The 14,850-nt window shown below is 40.5% G+C and overlaps 1 protein-coding gene across 3 annotated transcripts in view; it reads left to right on the top strand.

Moving 5' to 3' along the window:
* Positions 1 to 14,850, top strand: part of LOC132912228 (ankyrin repeat domain-containing protein 6) — a 137,718-nt gene that overhangs the window by 79,323 nt on the left and 43,545 nt on the right. For all 3 annotated transcript variants that reach the window (XM_060970721.1, XM_060969884.1, XM_060971583.1), the window contains one exon: positions 3,859 to 3,960. In XM_060970721.1, the coding sequence (XP_060826704.1) occupies positions 3,859 to 3,960 (102 nt within the window). The remainder of the gene's footprint in view (positions 1 to 3,858; positions 3,961 to 14,850) is intronic.

The raw sequence follows: 14,850 nt of genomic DNA, 5'->3' as shown, positions 1-14,850 counted from the left end.
ATTACTTGCAATTATAGTAATTCTTCTTCAATTAGCCATAACAGTCTAGGAATAAGTTCCCTTGTTTGTTTTCAATTTAGCCAGTCAAACGAGACGCGTTCGTATTTCAAATGCTTGATGAGATAAGAAATGTACATTAAATGTTTGCAAGATTCCTACATACATGAGAAAAACTATGATTAACTGCATTTTGGTTGTGTACGGAATACATTGTTCTTGGTAGACAAGGCAGCCAGAAAGCACAAGTTTCTGTTAACAGTAAACAACGACGTTACGAAAAACTTGGCAGTTTCAGAGAGAACGTAGTCAGGTAATTAAGACAGGATTGTTAGTTCCGTTTGTCTCGCGGAAAGTAAAGGGTCGCTATAAGTGTTTCAGCAGATGCATTAACACGGTTTTCATTCGACGATCGCACCTTGTTAGGCTGTTACTCGCTTTAACGTGCCGTGAAATCGACGTCCTCGCGAAATTATTTTGGTTTCTTTCTGTTAAAGAGACTACCTGCCGTAAAAAGTGGAAAAGAATTGCCTGAAAAAGGTACCAGAGGCTCGACTATCACGTTCTTGAAAAATTGCCAACCCTTCAAATTTTTCAATTTTCCAACCTGAAAATTGTTAATTCTAGCAATTCCTAAGACGTTAGTTCGTTTTCCATTGGTTCGTTGAAATTCATCGCTCTTTCCGACTCCATAAAACTACTGCGAACATCGAGACACGACTAATCTTTGGACGCTGAAATTAAAAAGAGAAAAGTTAGAAAGTCTTCGTTCTACGTTTCTCAACTTCTCAAGTTTCTAAAATAGTCTCTGCAATTAAATGCTCGTAAAAGCGCGCATAAAGATATAAAAGCAAAACTTCCATTCGCTTGTTTTAGTAAACGTTGACTTTTAAGTAAATAAAATCCATCACCTGGTTTCGTATTAACATTAACGAAACTCGAAAGCGATAAACCTGATCCTCGAGGTATTATAATATATTCCTAGCTACCCTATAAATTGAATTAAAATTACGATCGAACCGTCGATCATATAGTATCGGATAACAAAAATTAGATAACAAGCTGCTACGATAAATAAGCGAACAAACTCGTCTGGAATGGAAGAACGATCGTATTTCATGCACGAGCCTGTTAAAATTAAGGAATGGCGCGAAAGCTGGTTTCTTTGTACAGAAAAGGAAAGGGCGCGAGTTTTCTCGGTCGTTGAAGAAAGACGACAGCTCTCAAGCTGCAGTTCCATCACTCACAAGCAATTTGAATGATTCATGAGTGCACGCGTCCGTCGTCCGCATGAGAAGGGGGAAAAATAACTAACTTTCCCGTTTACAACCGTAGGAGATTTTCATGTAGGACTTGTCGATGATCCCTAGTCGCTCGTTGAAAATCTTGCAGCCACACCGCGAAGGGGGTGAAGTTTCGCTCGGAGGGATAGCTTCATGATTTATGGAAGATGCGTCGAGTACCTACCGCGTTGGAATTATTGGCAAGATCCTGATATGTCTTCGTCGCAATTGTCATCCTGATTGTAGGACGGTAGTATCTTGCCACGTCAAATGGCCACGTTGGTCATTTGTCCATTTGCGATCTCGTCCGGACACGGTTTTCAGCGGACAATTTCAGCCTATTGATTTCCATTCGAAGAGGATACGTATTTCGTTTGGCGAGTGCGGTGAAAATTAGTAGCACGCGTGAGAACAGGTCTTTGGAGTTTCCATCAGTTTAAAGACTAATTTAAACGTTTAAACGTTTTTTAATCGATCTTTATCTCGCGTCTCGGACTTTGCATTTTCCAATGTTCAAACAGTCTGTCGAACAGTCGAATTTTCCAATTTCAGAATTTTAATGTTTCGAATTACTAATGACAGTAATCGTTGTAATCGCAAAGTAAGTGTAAAATTGGTTTAATTTTGTTAATCGCTTTAGAGATATCGTTTGCGTTCGAGTCAAGCTACGGATAGAAGATAAAATTAAAAGATTAAAAATAATATTCGTGGATGTATGTGTCAAAGGTCTTGACCCGAGCTAATAGATTAAGAGATGTATCGCGGAAGGCCGATGTTATTCGATAAAAGGAAAACACCGAGTTGCTTTTACCATACCATATAGGTATCTATGTGCGAGTTTACGTTTAAATTTAACCATTATTAACGCGCAGAGGCAGCGAACCCTAACGAGAATCCAACCTCTTTTATTATAATCGACTGACCGGCGAATAATGTGGATTCATCGATGGACACATCGATAGATTTGATAATACGTTCGCGGTATCTGTTGAGAAATCTAGCAGGAGGTACTCGTATTTCGCATCTACGAATTTTTCCAGGATGTAATTGCGTACTGAAACGATCGTGCATCACGTGTGCGATAAGTTAATCGCGATATTCGATCGTACGATAAGAGGGTTAACGCGTTTCGAGGAACAGATGCAGGAAACACGTTTTCTCTGCTGTTGGCGTTTATACGTACTTTTTGAAATCTTAATTTCTCTACTACAATAAAACTTGTATAGAAAATAGAACAAGTTATTGATCAGCTTTCTGCGCTTTCTTACGTATCGAAATAGATCCTCTGTAAGGCAAAGTACGAAGATTACCTTTCGTTCATCTTTTGCGAAGGATAACGTTTATACGTATAGAGCTGGTTCGACTAAATAAAAAGGAAAATTCCGTTGAAATAATCGTTTGCCCCAAGACAAACAATTATCGGTTTAACGATTCACACCTTTCTAAATGTATTTAGCATAGATATCGTTTTCGACGCCCACGTCAAAGTAACTTTTTCTTCCATTTTCTACCTAACGGTACCAAGTTACGTGAAACGCCGTGAGCCCCAACCACCTTTAAGAATTTATACGTGACAGTTTCTTAGAGGCAGACAGTTCGGCTGTGAACTACTTAGGGATTTCTCTATCTTTTTAGTAAGCCATTCCCTCGTCCCATCGTATAGGTACGATCGTTCAGACCTTTTCGACTACCAGATAAGACGATCGTTCGGCCGTGGAATTTTTTAATTTATAACTATACGAAAACTCCGTGGACAACGAGTTTTTGTCTCTATTAGCTTTTAACAAGATTGAAACGTTTACGTCAAGAACTTTATTACTTTCTCTCCTTTTTACGTCTTCTTCTTGGTAAGGCAATGAAGTTCGGTTACGCGTCTATTAGTAGATCGATCGTCGACAAGATCGTGTTCGTTGGTTGCTGTACGTGCTTTTTATACCGAAATTTTATTCGATAGAGAATAAAGAAAAATTTGAGTTTACGTTAATTTAGATTCTTTATAGTTGGTATCGTATTACAGTCTGTGACTTCCATCTGGAAACTAAACGCTCGTACAAGGCCATATCTTTATAAACCGAAGAAACGATATACGCTGGTATAGAGAGTTAAGGATCTATTTGATATACGGACGCTTCTAAAGTCGTTTCATATTTATAGCGGAATAAATCAGAGGGCAAGAAGAATTTCTGATACAGAGAATTTTTAATGTACTTTCTAGCGGACGTTGGCAAAACATGGAATGCCATCCATCATAATCATCCTGGTAAAAGTGTATCATGGAACGAACGACGTTGCTCGATGCCAGCGAAAACTGGAATGAAACGAATCTCGAGTTTAGGCACGTTCCACCAGGGATACGAGATTTCAAACGCAAACATAATATATTAACGTTTGCAAACGTTGCAAGCGAAAGAAAATGTGCTGATAAATCTTTCATAACTTATAATGTCACTGGAACGCTTTAGAATTCTTATAATTCCGCTACAAGACATTCGCGTGTATCAAATCTGAAATTAATAAAAACCTTCGTTAAAACATATCTGTTGAACGTTGATAATTTTTTATTTTCATTTTCTTTCAGACTGGCGTCACGGCATTGCAGAGGACTGCTACCGAGGGCCATTTGGAGGTAGTGGAATTATTGCTGAAACACGGCGGTGACGTTGCTCGACAGGATAACGTGGTGAGTCAGAATTTTGTTTCATCGTATACTCTTTTCCTATTGCGTTTTTACTACGGCGACAGATCGTCGCATCGCGGCCGTGAAACTACGTTACTTGGAAATCTACGAACTCGTTTACGAAAATTTCCTTCCATTTGCTTCTCTAAATAATTTTACCGTACATCGACTTCGGTGACTTTAACGCGCGGTTAGACAAGAAGCAATGTTCCTTCCCCTATCCTACGGTATATTACAGTATAAACGTAAGTAGCTATATGTACACGCATATTTCCATTTTCCAAAATTACGATATTTTGTCGGACTTTTTCGTTCGACTTTTAAACTTCGTTTTATTCGCCGCTGTGAATCGTTGCAATGGGTCGAGCTATACAAAATCTGAGTTAGCATACGGCTAACTCCAAACCGTATATAAACCACGATTATCTCCGTCTATTTCAAAAGAAGATACAAAATACAAAGAGAACCATATCGAAAGCAAGGGGAGATGCGTTTACGGGGAAAACTCGTTTCGCGCGTCAGAAACGCATAAACGTATGTTTCTTTAGCGATTTACCAGCCCTTTGGGCGAAAAAATCCAAGAATTGTACAGTATACTCTTGCGTTGATACGCGTTCGTTGGTTGGGCGAGCCTTTGGGCGCACAGCACCCGGTCCACGAGCAGAAAAACGAGAGGAAAAAGCCGGCGCGGAGAAATCGCTACCGGGAAGAGCGACACGGAGGATCGCGATAATTTCGCGTTTTTTCTTTTTCTTTCTTCTTTCTTTAGAAGAAACAATTTACGGAGATTTTTGCTGCTACGCATTGGCAGCGGTCTTTTATCACTTTCTCGAAGTCGATCCCTCGGGGCGTGGATTTTTATCGTTTTGCCACGGCAGTTTCGTAACGCCCCGGCGGAACGTGTCCCCCTTTACCGTGGTTAACGAGAACGCGACACTCGCCATGGATAATAAATCCACGGCTGTACCGTGTCCATGTCGCTTGATAGATGCGATTACAGCCGAGAGGATATGGTATATCGCGAAAGCGGCTCCGTTGTAAATCGGCGAAAGTAAATTGGGAAATGGCGACGATCCAGAGATTTCTGTTTTCTGCGGAGGAACATCGCGAATTCTTGGGATCGCGAGTGTACCTACTCGGGCAGATAAATTTACGGCGAAATTGCGTACAAGAGGAACACAATGTACGTATCGTGGAATATCGTCGACGAACGTGGCATTATTTCGGGGTCATAGTTATCGCGTCGGGTATCAAGGAACAACGACGATCGTTCAATCTGAAAGTTTATAGAAAGGAAGTATAAGAAACTGTGCTAGTTTATATTCTAATTTCGTTATAATACCGTTCAGTTTTGTTTGCGTACTGCTCGCCAATGTGTTGCAGGATGCCAAACGATACGTCGCGTATGGGAATCTGACTCGGTTCTTTCGTGAGTGCAATTTTTGCTGTTGGATCAACTATCCGAAAAGGTTGTTCAAAAAGTGTCTTTCGTTTTACGAAGAAATAATAGACGCACAATGTTTTTTGTTTTATATTATTTCGTCGAATTACGTATGCTCCATTTTGTTCTGTTGAGATAAACATCGCGACATTTCACAGACTTGCTTTCACGAAAGTGCGCTGTTGTAAAAGACACGTTTGCGGAAGAAAGATACTTTTGGGACGACGCAATACTTCATTTCCAAAGATATTCTTGCGGCAAGGGATTCACTATGGCAACTTTTTTGTCAGAAACTGACAGTTTATGGCATGTTCGTTTCACTTCTGCGTCGTAAATCTTGCGTACCGTTAATTGCGATAGGATAGATTCCTCGCAATTATTGTACTTGATTGGGGTAGAATTTAAAGCAGGAAATAGTTACACCGCCGGTATTAAGAAACTCGTTGACGTTTTGCACAAATTACCCGCTGTTCGCTGGCTTGGAAAGGTACGTAAGTGATTTCTGTCATTGAGCACGACGGCAGTAATTATCGAAGGAAGAAAAACGCATCTGCGAACGTTGGATCGACATTCGGCTACCGAAAGTCTCGTTAATATCGTATGCAAATCGAATGCAGCATGTTGCTGGTGACTGTTCGCAGGTGCGAACGTAGCACGAAACTCTTGATCGATGATTATCTCGTCGGCCACGACGATACACGCTGCTGTCATCAAAGGTCAGAGTATGATAGGATCGATATCGACGCCGTCATTAAGTCGTAAACCGTTTAATGGCTGTCATTACCGATATCGTATCGCGTTTATTCTGGTTTCGCGTTAAAGAGCCGCGTTCTCGCCGACCGGGCACGGCGATTTCGACATTTTTACAAGGCAGCAATTTCGCGGATGGTACCAGAGCCGCTTCGCGAAACCAACGACAAGAAAATCACGGTAGGCGTGTATATTTTACGTCTTAATGATGGCCTCTTATTGATCCCCGAATCTTGCCACGATCGGCCACGAAACACCACACAAGCCTTCTTAAATGATATTTATAATACCGTCAGAGAGACGTGGCGCGGTAAAGTGATGCGTTTAACAACGTAATCGCGTACTTTGCTACTGAGACAGAATCGCGTCTACGTTATTTTCATTTCTGATTTGAACCGCTCAGAAACCAGATTCTTCGACTATATTATCCTTCGTCGTAAACTTACTTATTGCAAGAAGATCACCTAAATAACGATAGATTCCGAGATAAATTTCAAAAATGCTATTTATAACATCGTCGCTTTTCTCTGACTTTTAATTTACGTTTTGCACGTTTCTTGATGTATGGCCGGGAGTTCGCGAACGTCGTTTATTTCAACGAAATTCTACTTAGCGCTCGATTAAATAAACTTCGCGCGAGATCTCTTCGTTACTCCATACTTCGTGCATTGTTAGATTTCATAAAATGTCGAATAAAGAATTAAGCTTGTCTTATCCGTACCGCGTTTGACCGAAGTGAAATTCGAGCGATATCTCGAAGAGAAATAGCATTACGGTTACTATAAGCGACTTAGCGTTTGACGTATTACGATCTGCCCTAAGTAGAAGCGATTGGAAAACGATTAATCCGCGGCGCGCGGCCAAACATTTTCGATTGATTATTATCGCGCCGATAATCGTGGTTGGTATCGATGGGATCGTTTAATGAGCAACAGACACGTAGTTAAGTCGGGAGGAGCGACCATGCTGGCCCCGTAATGCGTGGTATTAAGCGCGCAGAAAATATTTATCTTCTGTGTTGTTGGAGTAGTTTCGCGGAATTCCACGCTGCCCAGATGTACGGGGCTGCTCCTTAAACTCGCTTGCCGGCCGAGAAGATACGAATATATTATTTCTATGGGAGACGGTGAGACTCCATCGATGATCGTTTGATGAAATTATGGAAATTTATGTATCAAGAAATTGTAAATTCCTGCTGCTGGGCATAATTATCGCTGGATCTACGTATGGTACCTTTTCGCTATATTTCGCGTGGAAACATCGCTATATGGATATGATAAACGCAACGCTTTTAATTAATTATTTGCTTCTGTCCCTGTTTTTCTATGCGAATCGATATGATCGTAGCTTTCATCAGAATATGGTCAACGAGATTAGGTACACACAGCTTATCGATCTGTTGACGCTGGAGAGTCGTCTACTAGATGGTTTAGACGAGAATAAATTGTTAATTTGACCCAGACAAATATATGCAGATTACGATTATTTTTATTTTACTTACGTAACGTTCGACGATGAATTTTCTCACTGAGAAACTCGCTTCTCTCCTAACTGTGTGTCAATCTTTTACCAAGCTACGCCACTTAACACTTCGACACTTTGACTATGGTCATATATAACCGATCACGGTTTCTCCTGTGACGCCACGGGGTCATTGGTGACCCGAGCTCTTGAACTTACGATTGTAAAAATTGAATGAAAATTGGGACATTTTGAATATAACCGATAAATAGAAGATATTTTGAAATAAAAAGTGCCCCATTGAACAATTAAACATTTTTACTAGAATGAGAAAATGAGAACAAATCTTGCATCTAACGGTGCACTGTGTTAACACTAGAACTACCACACCAGTCAAATCGATCGGGTTTACAATTTTATTTTAAAATTCCTACTTCGTGTTATATTTTTGTCCACAACGATGTAATGACTTGCGCAACGATAACTAAAAGAATAATATAATGAATTTTATTTTGTTTTTTATGTATTCAAACTCAAAATAATTTTGTATCAAGGCTACTTATACCAATACCAGTCAAAATGTAAAAGGATCCTGCAATCTGTTTATCGAAGCCCAATTAACCAGTTTCCTCGTTTTCTACAACTTCCCACACGTTTTGAAAATTTTTACCGTGTATCATTCGATATGATGATATCAGTTATCAGAAAAATTCCGAGTCGATCGCTGGATCGCTAGATGCTAACATTAGAAATACCACATCGGTCGAAATGACTGACTCTGCTCATTTTATAAATGTGTCAACCCTCGCTTAGGGATCCCAGATGGATTAATAATACCAAAAATCTACTACTTAACATGGAATTGCCTCTGTAAGAAAGTAATAAATCGATAAATATAAAAATATTCTATCATTACATATTTTTCATTTTCACTGGTTTTGGTAAAAATACCTTCGTGTTAATTATCCGTAGTTCTAGTGTTAAAACACTGTGGCATCCTGAGCGAAACATGTGATTTCGGCGTGGCAGTCAAAGTGTTAAGCCACCATTTTCTTCCTACTTGGAACGTAAAATTTCTTCGATGTCCGTTCGGACGCTACCATTCAGCTCCACGAAACAACGAACCATCTTCCACGAATTCTTCCATCGTACGATATATAGAGAACAGGATTTTAACAAGGTTCGTGGTAGAATTTTGCACGGCGGGGAGTCCCCGAAGCGCATTCCCCTTTTTCAATCGGCGCGATTCGCAATTCCCGATGTTATCCTGGTTCGAGTGACAGCTCGGCGATATCTCGCCGCGTATATTCGCGGCAACCAGGATGCAAATGTCGAAAGAACAAAACGGCGAACGAGTCGCGGAGGGCTATCGACGCTCGTGAATCGATTCACGATAGGAGAAAGAAAGAAACGCGTCGGTGCGAAAGAATGCGCTACCACGAGCGTCTCCTCGCGAAATTCCATTCTTTGTATCTTGCATTCTCTGGATACGCCACGTCTGCTAAGTCCCTGCTTTCGTTCTTCGCTGTTAACGATTTTCAGTTGGCCGAAAATTTATACAGCTACGACATAATCGACGAGTTTCGTCGATAAGATAAACGTCCGAACGTTGTTTTCATCGAACTCACAATATCATCAACTTTGGCTGATCTGCGCTTAGTATTTAGAAAATTCGAAAATTATAGCAACGCTTATCGGTATTATTATCAGGTTGTCTGAAAAGTTTCTTCCGTTCTATAAGGAAATAATAGACGGACAATGTTTCTTGTTATATATCAGTTTATCGAATTATGCACGAACATAGTAATAGAAATAGAACGAAATGTATCATACCTAATTCAATAAAATAATATAAAACAGAAATTGTCGTTCATCCATTATCGCTTTACGAAGCGAAAGAAACTTTTCGGACAAGCTAATAATTTTAGACATTCTTCTCCTCGAACTATCGCCTCTTCGCATCTCCCACAACGTTTTTCGTCGCTTTTATGCGCGCATTTCACGAAACGTCGAACGAGACGCGGAACGAAAGAGCCGATTTTTCGACGTCAATAAGAAGAAAAGAGGATCGAGTATGCATTGGAAGATTCGAAGACGCGATACATGGATCCTTGAAGCGTCGATCGACAGTTGGTTGCGCGGTGTTTGTGCTTCTTTTTCACCGATTTTCACGTCCGACATGGTTGCTCGTTTTCTACCTTTGCCGTTGTGCTGCATCGCAATCGAGAATCGCGATCTATTCCCTCGAGGCGATTCTGCTACGTCGATAATTGCTTCATTTGGATACGAGGCCGCGGATAGGTTAATTGTAAGTTTCAAGTGGATGTGATTGAAGAAGCGATTACGAGCGTTACTTTGTAACATGGCCGCACACTGATGGATATAACGTTGTTTTTCAATGAAATTAATAACAGGGTATGTTCCGATATTAAATATTAAATTACCGGGCTATTGGATACTTTCAATAAGAAAAAAGCGAACAAATAACATCAACTTTACCGTATCGTTACAGGGATTATGGGAAATAAAAAAGCTTCGTAAAAATTCGAACAGCTTCCTTGCGATACCTTTAACATGCTTTTAGCGTTTAATATTTCTTCATCACGGCTGATTAATTGTTACGTAATAATTTCTCTTTCACGCTGTAGACACGATCGTGTCTTATTTTTAATACTCGTTTTGCGATACAGTCGAATACAGAAGGTCGAATACAGAAGAAAGTAATCCACATATTTCCTCAATTTTAGTTCTAAATAGTAATAATGTTAATAATATTAACATTAAAAAGTAACAATAAATTTATACTTGTGTTGTACGTGTTGTATACTGTAGTGTCGTGGACGAGAGGCCTGAGGGGTGTTGTACGAATTATAAACAAGTGGAGCTAAGACAAAAGATACGAGACTAAGACAAAAGACAAAGGGTTGCTAAGGAGCATAAACGAATTAACAGTCATTGCGAGTTGAGACGTCAGAGAGTGGGAATTGCGTTGTCGAGAGAGCGTTGGATCCGTGGTGACGAGAGTTGCAAATTAACTATATAGTTGTCTTAATTATAATACGTTATTGTGATTAGTTCACGTTAAACAACCATCGTTTCCTGTTTAATCCATTTATTGTAAATAAACCAATTGTAGTAAAGATTCTACAATAATATTAACTAAAGAGTAATAATAAATTTCTACTTGTGTTACACGTGTTGTGTACATTCCTTACGTATATTAATTGTTCTTTTTATCATAAGAGGATACCTTAACGTAGCGAATTCTTCGAATATTCGGATATCATAAACGCTTCGTACCAGGAATAGCATTCGAACAAATCGCATTTCCATAAGGATAAATCAGTTTCTGGAGTACAAGAGAAAGTACTCTAAGCTAATCGTTGGGTCGTGCTCGTTAGAGGCACGCTAACCGCTTCGATACGACCCCATGGAAGGATTCGGTTATTGCTATTAAACCGGACTAACTATAATTCCCTTTCTTATTTCGTCGAAGAATTTACGCGTACGATCGTCTCGGTGACACCGGCCTTTTGTCACGTTCTTTCGCCGCAATTTCTTTCGCCTCGCCAGAGTTTCCTCGATGCATCCGGATAGGATTCTCCTTCTAAGTATTTTATTTGCCCCGGCAACTGCATTCCACCGGTCAAAACCTGGCAGATGCTCGTTTCTCTTCGCGTAAGGCCAGACCAAAAAATAAGAATAACGACGAGTTCCCAGCTTCTTTAGCTATTTGAAAACAAAACAAATTTTCGCTAAACTGCAAAAATGGAGCGTTAGGTCCGGTGACTCTTTACGTTCGAGGTGGCCACCGGCTGTGCACATAGAATTAACCGAGCCGCAATAATCCCACGGAATTGTCACGAAACGAGGCTTTTCGATCTACCGTTAAGGCCGTCAATTGGCATAAAGCATCTTCGAGTCAAGAAGTTCCTTATGGTTATTGCTCCATCAGGTAAAGATCGGGGAAGCGTGGGTTTTCCTATGTTTCCCGGGATTCCACCCACTCGCGAGCAATAGTGGGACGATTACCACCGAGTAAGAGTTTTCCTTTGCAACAGCATCGTCACCGGACTTCACTGATTCATCGTCTTTAGAATAATCATCTCTTTACCGGGTTTCCACCCTTCAATTATTCACCTACGTAACTTATACCTTACGTACCAGCGTAACTATATTTTCTACAAAGTTGTTGGAAATATATACTATATGTGAATCGAGCATTCTACTCATTAAACTACCTCTATTATCCTAATCGAAATAGAGGATCGATCAGTTTCGTGGCGTCGATTGTGTAATCGCAACGGGAATTTACGACTCCCGTTGACGCGCTTCCTCGCGATCGCGTCTCTCCGCGACTGGTCGAAAAAACGTAGAGTTTTACAGCTCCGTCGACAGTGTCACACGCTCAGGAAGACCACCCGCTCAGAAACAGTAATAGGGTAGGCTAGACATCCTGCATACCACAGTTATCGAAACAATAACCAAATAGTAACGGAATAGGCGCCTCCGAGATACACCAGGCGACAACCCCTGCAGAGGGACTAAAACCTCGGTATGAAAAACCTCCAAAATAAGCGCTCGCCCCAGTCTGTTAAATCATTTTGACCCAGTCTCTTGTAATACTTTGAGTCATTCTGTAACACTTTGAACCGTCACTCGGTTGAATTTGCATAATAAATTCTACTTTCATATACAAAGTTCAATTTCTTCACCTTATTCGTGAAACGTTCCAACTGCGACGCGAGGAGATTACCGGCGATCTATCGGTTTCGTGATTTCTTGTGTCTGTGACGTGACAACAGCCTCGTCGAAGTTCGAATGTCGCACCATACGACGATGGGTGAGGTTTCTCCGTAGCTCGTTTCTCTCGATATTCCAAGGTGACCGTTAAACCGAGCTCCGATAAAGACGCTAAAACCAGATTGATTATCCAATGAAATTTGCATGTAGAAAGCGAGCACTAGGATGCATCTTGGTTCGTCGCGTTCCCATATCTTCGTTGCCATATACACGCGAACTGGGTGCATCGTGGACGCCGATTATGGCAAGGAAACGCCACGTCGAGCAGATCGTGCCTCTTAGACTTGCACTTTCGCTACTCTGTGAAAACGATCGAGCGCACGCTAGATACAACAATTTCTCCGAACCCCTATTTACAGAGGCAATTTATGAGGGTAGACCTACGATCAATAAAGAATTCACGATGCTGCGAGAGCCAGTCGCGTGTTCGCGTACAGACCTCGCGATTTATATGGTATCGGCACCGTTTCGTTTCGCATTAGTTAACGATTACACATCGTTTAGATCGTGTTTCTTATCGGTCCGTGGTTTCGTGTTCTTCAAGCCGGAACCAACCTGTTATACGCTTATTCTTCTCCGTCTTTTTATCCTCTCTTTCGTTCGCAACGAAGGAGAAGCCAGCGGTCGAATCAGGTTTTTAGTTATACACGTCCGTGTTCGTTTGTCATCGCTTACGTGGCTTTTTGAATGTTTGTTTACAAACGAGGATCGCGAGAAAAAAAACATAATAAGTTATCTAACTAACTGTTGAGAATCTTGGATCTTAATAGCCGAAATAATGCTATAGGAACACTAAATTTGCACTTAGAATTTATATTAGAATAGTTATATATTTATTTGATAAACGATTTCAAAGATATTCATCGATACATACTTGCGTCTCACCTTCTTCCGTACCAGACTGTTAACCGACTGAACAATTTACATTCCTTTGTTTTCGAGACACACATACTTCCACACGCTGATATTCACATAGATGTATCGCTACTACGCAGCTAATCTAGTCTAGCACATAAAATTATACATGTCTCAATACTAACAAGTATCTTTCATGTTTCTTTATCTCTTTCTAATCTCTTTCTGTTTCTTTAATTTTCGTATTAGATGTTTCTATCCGCAGTCTTCGTCGGTTTCCTGAATGTTCGTTTTCCTCAATTTTCATTGGGAAATATTTAAACACAAAGTTGCGTATTTTAGGCCACAGAATGTTTACGAAGGATATTCTCGATGGTTAAATCGTAAAAATTGCATTACACAAGTACTTAGCAAATTATTTACGGTGTTGGAAGACATAAGTTGCAGATTTTGCATCTTAATAGCCGAAATAATGCTATAGGAACACTAAATTTGCACTTAGAATTTATATTAGAATAGTTATATATTTATTTGATAAACGATTTCAAAGATATTCATGGATACATACTTGCGTCTCACCTTCTTCTATACCAGACTGTTAACCGACTGAACAATTTACATTCCTTTGTTTTCGAGATACACATACTTCCACACACTGATATTCACATAGATGTATCGCTACTACGCAGCTAATCTAGTCTAGCACATAAAATTATACATGTCTCAATACTAACAAGTATCTTTCATGTTTCTTTATCTCTTTCTAATCTCTTTCTGTTTCTTTAATTTTCGTATTAGATGTTTCTATCCGCAGTCTTCGTCGGTTTCCTGAATGTTCGTTTTCCTGAATTTTCATTGGGAAATATTTAAACACAAAGTTGCGTATTTTAGGTCACAGAATGTTTACGAAGGATATTCTCAAAAGTTCAAAGTCTATTCGATGGTTAAATCGTAAAAATTGCGTTACACAGGTACGTAGCAAATTATTTACGGTGTTGGAAGATAAGAGTTGCGGATTTTGCAGCCACGTTCGCCATACGAACGAAGAAGAAACTTTCCATCTGCTATCGAGGTATCGGCGCAAAAAAGCGGATGGTTCGTAAGCATGCGCTTGCACGGTCACAATGTAACCGTTCGTCTAAGTGAATTTAGAGCGTCTCGGAGCTTGTAGCGAGCGTAGTGCCACATAACTTTTACGATCTAGTAATTTCAGGCCGCGGCACGGATCGCCAATTTCCCAGTTACCGTGCTACGTGTCGTGACGAACGATCGCGTGCTCCTCCGTTCTCGCTTTACATGCGTGGCTCACGTGTCGCGAGGCGTGTCGACTTCTGCACGAGATGGTCGCGGATATATTCAATCCATGGAACAGGTTTAAGGGAAAACGCGCAAGAAGAAGACGTTAAAGCCTCCCCATGCCGGAATAGAACCGCAGGATACGCGTTTTACGCGATCAACTGTTTTTTGTCATGACGGATCGTTTGCTAGGAGGCTCGATTGCCAAGATCGTGCGAGCTTCTACAAGTAGACACCTCTCTGCTACTGTTCGCCTGCTTCGATAATAGTCTAACGCGGTGAGCTTG

This window comes from Bombus pascuorum, chromosome 1 (assembly GCF_905332965.1).
Source record: "Bombus pascuorum chromosome 1, iyBomPasc1.1, whole genome shotgun sequence".
NCBI classification, from domain to species: Eukaryota; Metazoa; Arthropoda; class Insecta; order Hymenoptera; family Apidae; genus Bombus; species Bombus pascuorum.
This window is presented reverse-complemented; position numbering and strand designations above follow the sequence as displayed.